The sequence below is a fragment of the Notolepis coatsorum genome (genome assembly GCF_963971535.1).
Source record: "Notolepis coatsorum genome assembly, chromosome: 12".
NCBI lineage: Eukaryota > Metazoa > Chordata > Actinopteri > Aulopiformes > Paralepididae > Notolepis > Notolepis coatsorum.
Window position 1 is genome coordinate 37,140,273 of NC_140176.1, and position 14,356 is coordinate 37,154,628.

At 44.0% G+C, this 14,356-nt stretch overlaps 2 protein-coding genes across 2 annotated transcripts in view; one reads left to right on the forward strand and one right to left on the reverse strand.

The window, feature by feature from the left end:
• Positions 1-14,356, forward strand: part of oplah (5-oxoprolinase, ATP-hydrolysing) — a 95,548-nt gene that overhangs the window by 78,073 nt on the left and 3,119 nt on the right. The window lies entirely within an intron of this gene.
• Positions 4,993-8,712, reverse strand: LOC311238562 (forkhead box protein H1-like; the record flags this gene model as incomplete). The annotated part of the gene is made up of 3 exons (XM_084326662.1): positions 4,993-5,931; positions 6,700-6,804; positions 8,170-8,712. The coding sequence occupies 3 exons, from the start codon at positions 8,710-8,712 to the stop codon at positions 4,993-4,995; spliced, it is 1,587 nt and encodes a 528-aa protein (XP_084182788.1).

Consider the following 14,356-nt stretch of genomic DNA (forward strand, 5'->3'; position numbering starts at 1 on the left):
CAACGAGTTTGGCATCCAACCAGAGTGCAAATGTAACAGTAAAGTGCAATAGTAATATACAATGTACAGGTGATTAAACTGGGTATAAAATATATAAATGAGTATGTCACAAACAAAGGTCTAATAATAATACAAATACCTGGAACGGGTCGTTGTGAAGGCCCCCCCGTCCAGGAAGTGCAATAAGACAGACGTTTTCCAAAGTAAATGTATTTATTAAATAATAAGGGGAATAAAACCCACAACAATATTTAACACAAGGGAAAAGGGTATGGGAGGACAAACAGGAATATGATAAGACAAACACTAAACAAAGGTAAAACACTAAACAAACAAGTATCAAGAGTGTCATAGGACACCAGCCAACGAGCCAAAGGTTGGCACTGGGAACCACCCAGCAATAATATAACACAATACAATCCAAGAACTTGAAGTCCACTCAGGTAGTGGCAATAAGGCAACACAATCTATATAGTCCACACAATAGTGGCAATAGGCATAAAAGGCCAACATAGTTCCACACACAGTGGCAAATAGGCAACCCACACTCCACTCAGGCCAGTGGCAATGTCGAAAAGGGCGCCCCGAGTGTGTTGCAGTCCAGGACTCGGACCCGAGCAGAAGAGGAGGAAACGGACGAAGGACCAGATGGAGGACAAGTTTCTTTCTGGCAATGGGCTGTAAAGAGGAGGAGAGGGATCGCCTTGTAACACAAAGATTTAAGGAAAGACTGGCCCGGTTGAGAGAGGTCCAGGAAGACCAGTTGAGAGAGGTCCAGGAAGAGTTGAGAGGTCCAGGAAGAGGAGTTGAGAGAGGTCCAGGAAGAGGAGTTGAGAGAGGTCCAGGAAGAGTTGAGAGGTCCAGGAAGAGCAGTTGAGAGAGGTCCAGGAAGAGCAGTTGAGAGGTCCAGGAAGACCAGTTGAGAGATCCAGGAAGAGGAGTTGAGAGGTCTAGGAAGAGGAGTTGAGAGGTCCAGGAAGACCAGTTGAGAGGTCGAGGAAGAGGAGTTGAGAGGTCCAGGAAGAGGAGTTGAGAGGTCCAGGAAGAGGAGTTGAGAGGTCCAGGAAGAGGAGTTGAGAGGTCCAGGAAGAGGAGTTGAGAGGTCCAGGAAGAGGAGTTGAGAGAGGTCCAGGAAGATGAGTTGAGAGGTCTAGGAAGAGGAGTTGAGAGGTCCAGGAAGACCAGTTGAGAGGTCGAGGAAGAGGAGTTGAGAGGTCCAGGAAGAGGAGTTGAGAGGTCCAGGAAGAGGAGTTGAGAGGTCCAGGAAGAGGAGTTGAGAGAGGTCCAGGAAGAGGTGTTGAGAGAGGTCCAGGAAGAGGTGTTGAGAGAGGCTCTGTGGAGCAAGATTAGTACAATAAATATAATCTGAGAGGTAACAGTATATACTGTACACAGTATTCGTATAATACATATAATCTGAGAGGTGACAGTATATACTGTACAGTATTCGTATGATAAATATAATCTGAGAGGTGACCGTATATACAGTATAAGTATAATAAATACGAATGACTGACAGAGGGGTGCAAAAAACACTGGTATTAGTTCATTTTTTCTTTTTTTCTTTTTTAATAAATATTTTTATTGCAGGGGATTTTGGATACATTTCATATTGATGCATACAAGCAATCTTATTTGTTTTTCTTCAAAGACAGTTTTACAGCGGCATAAAACAAACATTCTATCATTTGGTGGATTTATACTTAAAAATGAACAGGATAACTAAATAAGATAAATTCTTGCTGGAAAAGAGGAAGAGACCAAAAGACTCCAACAATAGAAGAAGCCAAAACAAAACAGAGAATATACATTCAGCCATTAATGTTACAAAAATGACACTGTGAATTTATATACCATCTTCATCGCCCCTCAGACACTTTAAGTAATCCAACACCTTTCTCCTTCCTGCATTTTTTTATACGTCTCTCTAAGTAGAGGGTCTCACCCAGCTCTCTCATCCACATTTCAAATGAAGGTACTGCATCAGACTCCCAGAGTCGCAAAATGAGCTTTTTAGCCAATACAGCACCCAAAAACACAGGCCCTTTTCACTGCCAGAATAGCATCGTCGAAATAGCCCAGAATGGCCACTAAGGGGCAGTGTTTCCACTGCATGTTAAAAGCTTTTGAGTAATCAAATATAGCAGACCAGAATGTGTGTAGGTTGGGACAAGACCAGAGTTGATGTGTAAGAGGAGCAGAGGTTGTAGGCTGTGAGTTGTGACTCACAATAGTCCCCACCAGACTGGTTGACAAGCTGATCGATCTGGGTCTTGAGCTCCGCCATGAGTGCCTGGATCCTGGACATTCTGAGTGACAGGCCCCAGGCGGTCAGGGTGGGGGGTTTGATTGGTAAGAGTGAGGTAAGAGTTATACACAGAGCCAGAGGAGCAGAGGTTGTAGGCTGTGAGGGTTGATGTGAAGTAAGAGTTATACACAGAGCCAGAGGAGCAGAGGTTGTAGGCTGTGAGGGTTGCTGTGAAGTAAGAGTTATACACAGAGCCAGAGGAGCAGAGGTTGTAGGCTGTGAGGGTTACTGTGAAGTAAGAGTTATACACAGAGCCAGAGGAGCAGAGGTTGTACTAGGCTGTGAGGGTTGATGTGTGGAGGACGGTCAGGGGCTTACAGTTCAGTTGCTAATGAAAGCCACAGCTGGGGGCCCCGTCGCGTCCAATGATGCTATGCATGCACCACTCTGGCTGCCGATTCACTTAAAATGAATCACTGGCCCTGTTCACACTTAGCATTAAAATGCATCGTCTCAAACTGATGCCACATCAGGCAAATACTAATCTGTACTGCCCTACCCGAGTTTAATTATTATTATTATAAAAAGGACTTTCCCACCAAGCCTTCATATTAATGGTTTAGTTACAGAAAATGTTTGAGAGATTAGGACACAGCTGGGGTGTGTGTGTGTGTGTGTGTTGGGGGCAGGGGAACTTCTTGAAGGGGTTGCCCTGCTCTTCCATCAGAACGATGAGGGGGGTGGGGTGCAGGCATGCATAGACAACTGATAGAGAGATAGCGGCCACTGCCGTAGAACCAGCAGGAGGCTAACGGCTGCTGGACATGTTGATGTAAATCAGCTGTGTGTGTGTGTGTGTGTGTGTCACTGTGTGTGTGTGTATAGTGTCTTGAAACCTCGGTGTAGTGGTTATGGGCTGTGGATCAAAAGACTGTTAGAAAAAGATAACGTCTATTTATGGGTTAAATTTCCTGTGGCAAGATAATTGATGATATAGTCAGAAAGGGTCTTAAACCCATGGGGCTCCTTGCGACCCCTGGTGTTGCTACTCAAACTGTGAGTAGCTGTAAGTTATACATATTTTAATTTACTTTATCCTTGCTCTTCACCTCATCGTTATGATTTGATGTGCTTTTTTTGCTCATTTCTGCATGTACACTCGACTCGACATTGACTGTAAATGAGGGAAACCTCAGATTCCTTTCGAGTTTAAATAAAGGTTTGAAATACATTTTCTGTTTCTGTAGTGAAATCACCACCATAGAATAAAGCTATGATAAGGTATAAAAACCCAAGATTCTGTGGGTCCACAAAATCAGCCTCCCATTCATAATCAGTGGAGCAGCTCCAGAATTTATACCTGTACTCCAGAATCACAAGTTTGATTCTTACTTCTCTGGGTTCTATTGATTGAACTTTCCTAGACCATGGAAATAGACTTTATACTTATACTCCAGAATCACAAGTTTGATTCTTACTTCTCTGGGTTCTATTGATTGAACTTTCCTAGACCATGGAAATAACATATTGGAATTCTTAATTTGGGTGGTGTTCCCCTTAAAGTCGTGCCTGACTAGCCATTCAGAAATGGATCGGGAGAAGCAAAACTCATCCTTCACGTAGTTTCATGGAGACTTAGGCTACGTTCACAATACAAGCTTTAGTGCTCAATTCTGATTTATGGCCAATATCAGATTCCGGTGTGAACCGGTCACGCTCCTGAACTGACCCACATGTGCAAATGAAGAAGATGAGACATAGAAATTGTGACAAATGTCAATCTAGTGACATAAAAGTCGCATGACTGTTCAGACTGAGGTCATATTGCAAAAGATCTGACATATGAAAGTGGTATAAATCGAAAAGATTAGATTCCATGTGGTGTGTGTTCACAAAGAAAAAGATCAAAGTCACACAAAAAAATCTGATTCAGGCCACTTTTGCCTGCAGTGTGAACGTATAGTCTTTAACCTGAACTCCAACTCAAGACTCCAATGTGTACAGACATAAAAAAGGAAAAGAAACACCCGTCTCTTTCCCGTTCATTCAGCTCCAATTCCTATAAATACATACAATACTGACCAAAGACCAGTAGTTTAAAAATAAACTGCATTTTATTTCATACCCTGTGAGGCACCACAACATTCATTCAATACTCTGCAACCTGGCTTTGTGTGCAGTTTCCATTCACTTCAAAATACTGTACAAGCTTTTTAAAAAACACAACCATAAAAACAAGACAGGGGGGGGGCAGGAAGAAAAAAAAGGGGAGGGGGGGGGGGGAAGAAAAACGAAATTTTCTCAGGGGTGGGAAATCCACACATCCAACATTAACATTCAGTTGTCGAGGTAGCAAGGCAGCATTTTAAAATATTATTCTCAAAAACAAAAAGTGGTGAAAACTCATTAATATCAAAATAGTGCAAATAACACTGGCAGTGCAAAGTCCCTGTATTAAAAGACATGTTTGACTCCATCGCAGACTGAGGTAGATTATTAGTGGTTGTATAGTCATCTGAGGTAGATGTCTTCAATGTCTTCAAACAATGTAACACATGACTTGACAAGAAGTTACGTTAAACGTGCATCGTCTTGAAAAACAAGTATTTCCGCTGGATAGTTAGCTACGTATCCTTTTGTGAGTTTTGATGGTCAATATCTTGTTTTGAGGTAGGAATCACGAGTCAGTAGTACGACCGCAGAAGACATTCGCCGTCTTTGCAGATCTTTGACGACCAGCGCGGTCAGTACTGGGGGTACCTGGCGTACTGACTTGGGGGCTGGTGGTGCGACAGAGTCTGATTGGCCGCCCCCAGGACGTCGAACACGCTCTTATTGGGCGGCACAGACTGCAGCATACTGTCCAGGTCCATGATGAGGGGAGGGGGCTGGATGGCGACTCTCCCGCCGGGGAGGAGGGGCCAGTAGGCGTGGCCCACGAAGTGGCCGGGGGCCACGGGAGACCCCCCGTAGCTGTAGATGGGCAGTCCGCCGTGCAGCGGCAACAGCGGCCCCCCGTTGAACCGCATGCTGGGCGGGGCCACGGCGTTGGGTGGCGTGTATTTGGCGTAGGAGGTGGGGAGCTCCCAGGGGGCCGCACTGGGACCCCGCCGGGCTGACTTGTGGAGCGGGGGCCGGCAGTCCTCGTACCCCCTTGGGCCCGCCTCGCCGTCCGGGGGAAAGCGTTTCCCGGCCTGCGACACCGCCCTCCAGTCCTCGTCAGACGAGGAGGAGGCCGGGCTGGCGGAGCTGGCCGAGGCGCTGCGGGCGGAGGAGGTGTAGCGGGGCCGCGGCGGAGGGGAGGGCCGGGGGTACTCCACGACACCCCAACAGTCCCGGGCGGCCCTCTCCGCCTCGCTGGCGGCACTGGGCGGCCGCAGGCTGTGCAGCAGGGAGTCGATAGCGAAGGACGAGTCCAGCTTGGGACGGTACGGGTCCTCGGCGGGCAGGGAGGAGATGTGTCTCGGGGGCAGGGAGGCAACCGCGACGGGGGGAGGCACTGTGTCCGGCTTGTGGCCGTGTCCGCCGTGCAGAATGTAGGGCGCCAGGTCCTGGGCGAAGACCGTCTCATCCTGCCGCGACACGGCTGTGTTCTGCCTCTTGAGGAGCTCCAGGGGCACGCGGCTCACCTCCACGGCCCAGAAGTTGCCCTTGCCTTGGGGCTTGCCTGGGTCCTTCAACACCTGGAGACAGACGAGGGTAAACAGGTTAGTATACAGTACCGGGTGCCACAGACCAGTCAGACTGGACTGGCCCGAGTTTCATACCTGCTCTACTTAAGTCAATACATACATTTGCACGCATACACCCTAAATAAACAAGTAATTAGCATGAATTTTAGGTTGCGGACTGGAGACAGTTAATGACAGTTGGCATAAATAGTAGGGATGGGTACCTTTCACATTTGAACCGATACTGGTACCTGTGAATCGATACCGGTACCCAACGGTACCTTTTTTCGGTACTTTAGTCTCAAGACATTTTATTAACCTACCTCAGTCGTAAAAAAAAAATCCAAACTTCAAATAACTACAATTTCGACAGTTTTCGGCTTGTCATTGCTCCGACTGCTTTGTTGTTGAATCAAGTCAAATCCTAGGTAAGCATATATTGTGCGTGTGAACGTTGACATGAAAAGAAAAAAGTAAAAAAAAAAAAAACTCGATACTCGGTAGTACCGATGTGTTTCGGTTCGGTACCTCAAAAGTACCGAATTCGGTACCCATCCCTAATAAATAGGGATGCGTGGATATGTTTTTTTTAGGCTTTCACCAATATCAGTATACATTTTTTGTACCCATACCGGCTGATACCAATTGTTTGAAATGTGCTATATCGAAAAGTGGTATCGTTGGGGGGGTGCAGGTTACAACACGGACGATACCGATTGTCTGCCCTCTGTGAATCCCTATAGGTATAACTTATAACAGACAGGGTGTTAAAACACAAACCTTGACAAAGCAGTCGTAGGATGAGAGGTTGTGCCTCACAGAGTCCCTCCAGCCCTTGTAGTTGCCCTTGAAGAACGGGAAGAGAGTGCTGATCTCCTTCAGGATCTGGAAAATAAAAGCATAGCAGTTTTAGCTAAGCGAAATTCCAGTCAACTAATTTCATCTGCGACCCCCCCAAAAATGACTATATTGCAATGTGTATTACGAATAAAGACTTCAAGTCCATTAATCTTAATCTTTTAATTTTAACGATCGACTCTGTCGACTAATCGATCAGTTGATTTTAAATGGGTGAAATCGTGTTTCTCACGTGCAATCATGCAGAAGGTGCTTTTTGATTTAGTGCTGTCTTTTTAGGAAATAACTCATTCAGCACGAAAACAAATAATGGACTGACTAAGACCAAATCGACAGAACAACTAAGCATGACTTACTTCATCACCTGAAAATTTGTATTACCTTTCCCAACAATCATTTGGTATTCTGTACATCTGGACAACTAAATGCATATTCCAGTACACCTATGCCATACAAATGAGTTGCATACATTTTTTATTTGTTGTAAAAATGTATCAACGGCAGTACATTTAATAATTCAATGCAGCCGTCAGCGACATACAGTAAATAACATCACATGTAAATACCACTAGTGAAATATAGAACTATAGGTCAGCCACACCAACTCGTCACATTCCTTTAAATGAGAAAAGATCCCAATATTGACAACCAGTATAGGCCTTTTGGGAGGTGAATTTTTAGAGTACAATCCCCTGCTATCTTATCGGCTCACTGATGTAGATCAGGGTCTGGTTTCACTGCGGCAAACAGCCTTATCAAAACAAACCCAAGAATGGCACGGATGGTGCCTGGCAGTCACTCGAGTGTCGCCAAGAGGCTGCTGTTTAGTGTCACTTCGTCACTTGAGACCCGTCACGGAAGCGTTTCATGCATGATGCTTTAATTGACAATGTAGAAATTAACTGGCTCTGGTTTGCTTTTCATGTCTGAACGACAAATGCCACCGATATTTTAGAATTCAGTAGAAGTTTTACGCAAGTCGAATACTGGGCATACTGAGTCTTTGGCACGTCAACGTTACCCTGGTCTGTGGGTAAAACACTCACCTTTAACATTCACTTGAAACACACCATATATATATATATATATATAGTTTTTTTATTCTATGTATTACTAAGATTTGCACTACATCCCTACCTCATTTTTGCATTTAAAAAATGTTGCATTTTGTACTTCAGGTTGTACTTTAGTTTATATTTTGTATAGCGTTTGTTTCTTTATTCTTTTTTACTGTATGAAGCACACTCTCAGGGGCTCATACAGAACCAAGCATTTCACTGTAATGTACATGTACCATATATGTGAAGTGACAAATAAAACAAAACTTGTGTAAAACGCCATGATCCAAATGTAACTCATTGAAAATGTTGGGCCCAAATCAATTCACTTTACCTCCGATAATGTCAGTTTCTTCTCCGGGGAGTTCTGGATGACCATGGCGATCATGGCGAGGTAAGAGTACGGCGGTTTCGGGTACCGCTGGTAGTTCTTCTTCCTCCCACCGCTCTTCTCCCGGTCCCGGTCCCGTGATGAGTCCGGGCCGGTGGCCGCTTCTTCCTTCAACGACACAGCATCCTTGCCGAGTCGAGGCGTCGGAATCGGACAGGAGGACGGCCCGGTCGGTCCCGGGTTGACAGACGGTATCGCTTTATCCATATGCGTCGTAGTCCCGGTGGCTAAGTGTTTGGGGGCAGCGGGCTTCTCCAGCCGGCGAGGCGGCGGCGGGCGGACTGGCACCTGGACCTGGGTCGGAGAGTGATACGGCCAGTGTTGAGCTGGATACCCCGGCCGCGCTATGCTGCTCGGAAAGTAGCTGTGGTGAGCATTCCTGCTGGCGTCAAGGTGATGGTCGTGGTGCTGCTGGTGGTGACGGGCTCCCAGGTAGGGATGAGCGGGTGGTGCCAAGAGGCTCTGCTCGTCCCAGTGCTTTGTCATGTTGATGCCGGGTCAGCCGGGAGGGAGAGCGAGGAGGAGGAGGGGGAGGGAAGGAGTCGGTCCTTAACTTGTGGCAGACTGCTGGCTCCAGGCCGACTCTATTTGAAGAGCAAACAATTAACAGTTTCATGTAAATCCCGCTGCGTAATCGAGGAGAGAATGGTGCGCTATCTGTGGACAGAAAGACTGATCGCCCTGGGGGGGGGGGGGGGGAGTTTCTCGGTGTGTGAGAAAGACAGTAAACCTGTAAATAACCCCTGAGAGTGTATCAACACAACACCACACTTAACGCAAAAAGACGACTTTGCGGTGTGGAAACAACGATACCTACTAGATTGTACGAGTGAGTGCCCCACAAATGCTCGTGGAATGTGAGACACAGCAGTTCGCCGCATCCCATTTATACCAATTGCTACAGCGATTAATAAGAAACTATTGATGACGTTATATTATATGGAAGGTGCAGGACTTGAGTTGTAGGGACAGACAATAGCGTCGTACCACTGCTCATTTGCATATTATAGTCTACAAAGACATTTGACTGGTTTGCTAAAGTCACATCACTGTCCAAAGACCCACATTAAAGTTCCCCAGGCTGATGTGAAAGTACAGCAGGCTATAACTCGTGGGGGATGGGTTGGTACATATACAAGGGAGATATAAAAGAATAATTTTGGATGAGGCTTCCCTGCAATCAACAATTTATGGTTAGCAATATACATTGCGAATAAACGATCATGGGGAGATTAACAAGCCTATATGGCTTGTTAGGCTATTGCTTGAAATACAGTACTTAAATGTAGGCACCACATGCTTTGGGGTTGAATAATTTTAGCCCATTGAGATTATTTATATGCATTTATTTATCTATAAAAAGGAATTAGGACAACTTATTTTATTGGTTAAAACATCTAGGCCTCAACTAACGAGCTATTCAAATCAGAAAACAAATACAACAAGGCCGAAATATATATCTCGTAAACTAAATTTATATTTATTCAAATGGTGATTTACATTGGATGTTTACCGTTAATGCTTGTGTGTCTAATTTTATGTTATGTTTAAAAAATAAAAAATAAAATAAAATAAAATACAAAAAAAGGCCGAAATATAATAGCTGATCGAATTTAAACATGCTTGTGTTTTGGGATAAATAGCAGCAGCCTGCGTGGTGCCTTTATAATTAGGACAGATATTCGTATTCAAAATAAAAGCACAAGAGACACAAAGCGCTCCGAGGGCGCACAGTGGGGACGGCTCGGGTTCATTCACTGCGAGAGAATAATAAGTTTCGGGAATGGCTGTCGCTTTTGTTCCAGTTAATGTAGTGTTAATGTCCGAACCCTTGCTTCCCAGCAAGACAGTGAAAACAAGTTGTATAAAGATGGGTCTCCACTGGGCGAGCTGACGACGTTCCTCCCCATATGCTGCTTTGCATGTGAGGAAATACAGGGGCTATTCAACACCAATTCCTAGCTTTCCCATAAATTACAGGCTGTTAAGTGTCGCTGTTCGGGAGACATTCGCACCTTAAATTGGAGCAACCTTTTTTCCCGTTGAGAAACATTTTCAAAAATAAATCAATTTCAAAAAGTCGTTGAAAAAAGTTTCAAAATATTCCTCAACCCAAAACTGAGTTGACTCAAAAGAAAAATAGGGCTAGCTAAAGTTTAGTGATTTATTTTAGAATCTTAAGCCGAATGTATCATAGGTTATTGATTGATTGAAAACTTAAGATTGCAGAATGGGTACAAACAATACAGTACAACGCATATGGTTGGGTAACCTATCATGAAATGTGATTTTAGTGTGAAAGTCTTAGATAGATAGAAAATCATAGATTACATAGGTGAACCGAATAAACTCTGCAAATTGCCAATTACAGATGCGTATTAGTTATCAGGTCTACACAATATAGTGGGCCGATGATAGGCCTACTGGTCCAGAAAATAGGTCTATCAAGCAGCTAATTAGCCCACTCATCTACAGCTGTTGCAGTCCAGATCTGCAATATAGGCCTACTTGTCGTTGTAAAGCCTACTTTAGTCTTACCAAAGGTACTGTTTGTAATGAATCTTTGCCATCTTGTGCGTAGAAGAAAACAAAAAAATGGCTGACTTCAATCAAGGAACTTTGAGTAGCAATTATCACCTGTTGTAAATTATTCTGGTTTCTGATTGGCTGTGAGAACATACTCGAGTTGTCATAATGACAATGCTGTCCTGAAACACGCTCATACCTGAAAACATATCCAAGTCTCTTATCAGCATGCTAAGCAATGCATTATGCAATATCACACCTGTCTTTCTCTGTTATCATAGTGTGGTGTTTGTGTTAATATTACGAATTGTGACAGGTCAATGCAATTTTCTCAGCAGTTTTCTCACAAAATGTCTGAAGTATTCTAAAATGTAATTAGAAAAATATAGTTTCAATTTGATACTGTATTAGATATCATGATATAAAATAATATTCCTTTATTGATCTTCTTGGGGAAATTCAGGCGTCATAGCAGCATGGAGGAGGGGGGTCTGTATACCCTATCAGTTATATTACATTTACATTTACATTTAGTCATTTAGCTGACGCTTTTATCCAAAGCGACTTATAAGAAGGGCACAACTCTATCAGCTGAGTAACAATGTTCATCAAAGTGTTGAGTGCATGCCACAGTGTAGATTAGTATATTAGGACAAGTGCATGACAGTAAGGTTAGTTAGGGTTATATTTTTTTATAAAAAAAATTCATTTCAGATAATGGTTGAAGAATTGATTGATTGATTGATTGATTGATTGAACAATTTATTAACAGATTGCAGAATGGGTACAAACAATACAGTACGGCTCAGTACAAACAACTGCTAAGAGGAAGCAGACCAGAAAAATACTTTTGTCTTGTTTACATCAGGGTCCTGCATTTTCAACCATGTGACATACAAGACATACAAACAGGGCTTGACATTAACTTTTTGGCTCACTAGCCACTGTGGCTAGTGGTTTTCCAAAGTCACTAGCCACCCTCAGCATTTTCACCAGCCAAAAATCACCACACTAAATAATTTTTTCATCAATACGTTCCCATTTTATAGTGTGATGATGAATAGGTTTAAAATCAAAATGCATATGATCGGTATCATGTTCCACCATGAATGCATGAAAGGGGGGGGGGGGCGGGGGACGTTGTTTCTGATTATTGATGACCAATAACGGCATTCGTTATTGTAGCATCATACACTGATGTGTCATGATGTCATGATGTCATGTATGTTGTGTATGTCATAAATGTCACTATAAATAGAAAATGGGGGATCCTGATGTAAACAAGACAAACGTCTTTCTCTGGTCTGCATCCCCTTAACAATTGTGTGTATTGAGCCGTACTGTATTGTACCCATTCTGCAATCTGTTAAATAAAGTTTTCATTCATTCATCGGCTGGTTGGCTATGCTAACAAGGCCTGATCAGCATGAAATCGTTCTTACCTGTGGCCGGTTGGATCCCAAAAAGGATTTCCCAGTTATTGATCACCATCTGGTAGATCGATATGTCCATTGGCTGATGCTATATTCCTTTACTGCATACTAAATTCGGCGTCGCAAAAGGTATTCCATGCGATCTGATGAAGGCATAGATTCACGCTAACAGAAAAAGTAGGCCTGAATGAAAAAAATTTACACCTGGTCTGAAAACAAGGAGTACTCCATTCTCGAGACAGCACCACTACCAGGATCTGGCCGGTAATGCACTTTTCCGAATTGTTGTGGGAGTTGTAGTATTATGTAGTATCACTTGGATTGACTTAATTATTGCTGATGCCTTTTGTAGACTACAATGTTTTTTTTCATAGAAAAAAAGTCACCGGCCACTGTGGCCGGTAGAATGACAGAGTTACCGGCCACAGCCGAATTCTACCAGCATTTGGCCGATGGTCAGGTGTTAATGTCAAGCCCTGCATACAAATATACAGTACTGTGTGAGAAAAAGAGATCAGAAGAAAAAATTTACATCCGAAGGGGAAGAAACTGTACATTTACCAGAGAGAGAGAGAGAGAGAGAGAGAGATCACTGCCGTCAAATGTATATACTCTCTTTTTTAGACTATTTTTGTATCACAAACAGTACTGTATTTGTAAATCGAGTATGTCATAAATGTAGCAGTACTGTCTATCTGTCGTGTATGTCATATATGTTATGATGAATTGAAAATGGGGGACCCTGATGTAAACAAGACGAAAGTCTTTCTCTGGTCTGCATCCCCTTAATAATTGTGTGTATTGAGCTGTACTGTATTGTACCCATTCTGCAATCTGTTAATAAAGTTTTCAATCAATCAATCAACTCTCCCCGGGGCTTTAGAATAAGCTCATTGCATGTCTTAATTGCATAAGCTAATTGCATGTCATGTCTCAATCATCTCTACACTTTCCTTTCTGCTACTTTTATACATTTAAGTATTGCTTGTTTTAGACTCATTGATTCACTGACGTGAACTCCACAGAAGTGCGTCTTTAGTCGACGGTGAAAGATTGGACGGGTTTCGGCTGTCCTAACTGTGGTGGGCAGTTCGTTCCACCATTGTGGGGCAAGGACTGAGAATAGGCGGCTTCTCCTTGATGACCCTCCCGGGTCATATATTATATGTTACAATAAATATAGGCAATAAAGAATTTTAATCTGAATATATACTATGAGTGAGAGTAAAGTAAACTTTTAAAGGTGCAGAATACGCAAGGTACATATATGTGATATTGAAAGAAATGCTGAATAAAATATCACCCACTCCTATACTCGGTTGCATTGGCCGTGCAGGCAAACTGCTCATCCAGATCCTATTAACATACACTCCTATATAGTGAGGAGAGCTTGTGCAAAACAAGCTGATTTCAATGCAAACTTGTCAGCCTTCACTTCCGGTGTGCTGGACAGTCACTTAATAGGTTTTGGTTGGATTAGTGGACCTTCTGATGAATGGAAGACAGGGCTAATGAATAGGGTGGCTTCAGACAGGGCTGTTGACCGAATGTGTCTGGACAAATCTCCCCTAAGCTGCCCTGAGAGACTCCCTGATACTGAGGGGAAATACATTAGGTCCTGCTGTGTGTGAGAGAGAGAGAGAGAGAGAGAGAGAGAGAGAGAGAGAGAGAGGGGGGGGGGGGGGGGAGGAGGGGAGAGAGAGAGAGACTCCCTGATACTGAGGGAAATAATTTGGTCCTGCTGTGTGTGAGAGAGAGAGAGAGAGAGAGAGAGAGAGAGAGAGAGAGAGAGAGAGAGAGAGAGAGAGAGAGAGGGGGGGGGGGGAGGGGGGGGGGAGAGGGGGGAGGAGGGGAGAGAGAGACTCCCTGATACTGAGGGAAATAATTTGGTCCTGCTGTGTGTGAGAGAGAGAGAGAGAGAGGAGAGAGGAGGAGAGAGAGAGGAGAGAGAGAGAGAGAGAGAGAGAGAGAGAGAGAGAGAGGGGGGGGGGGAGAGAGGGGGGGAGGAGGGGAGAGAGAGAGACTCCCTGATACTGAGGGAAATACATTTGGTCCTGCTGTGTGTGTGAGAGAGAGAGAGAGAGATGAGGAGAGAGAGAGAGAGAGAGAGAGAGAGAGAGAGAGGAGAGAGAGAGAGAGAGAGAGAGAGAGATCACTGTCTCTTCAGGGGC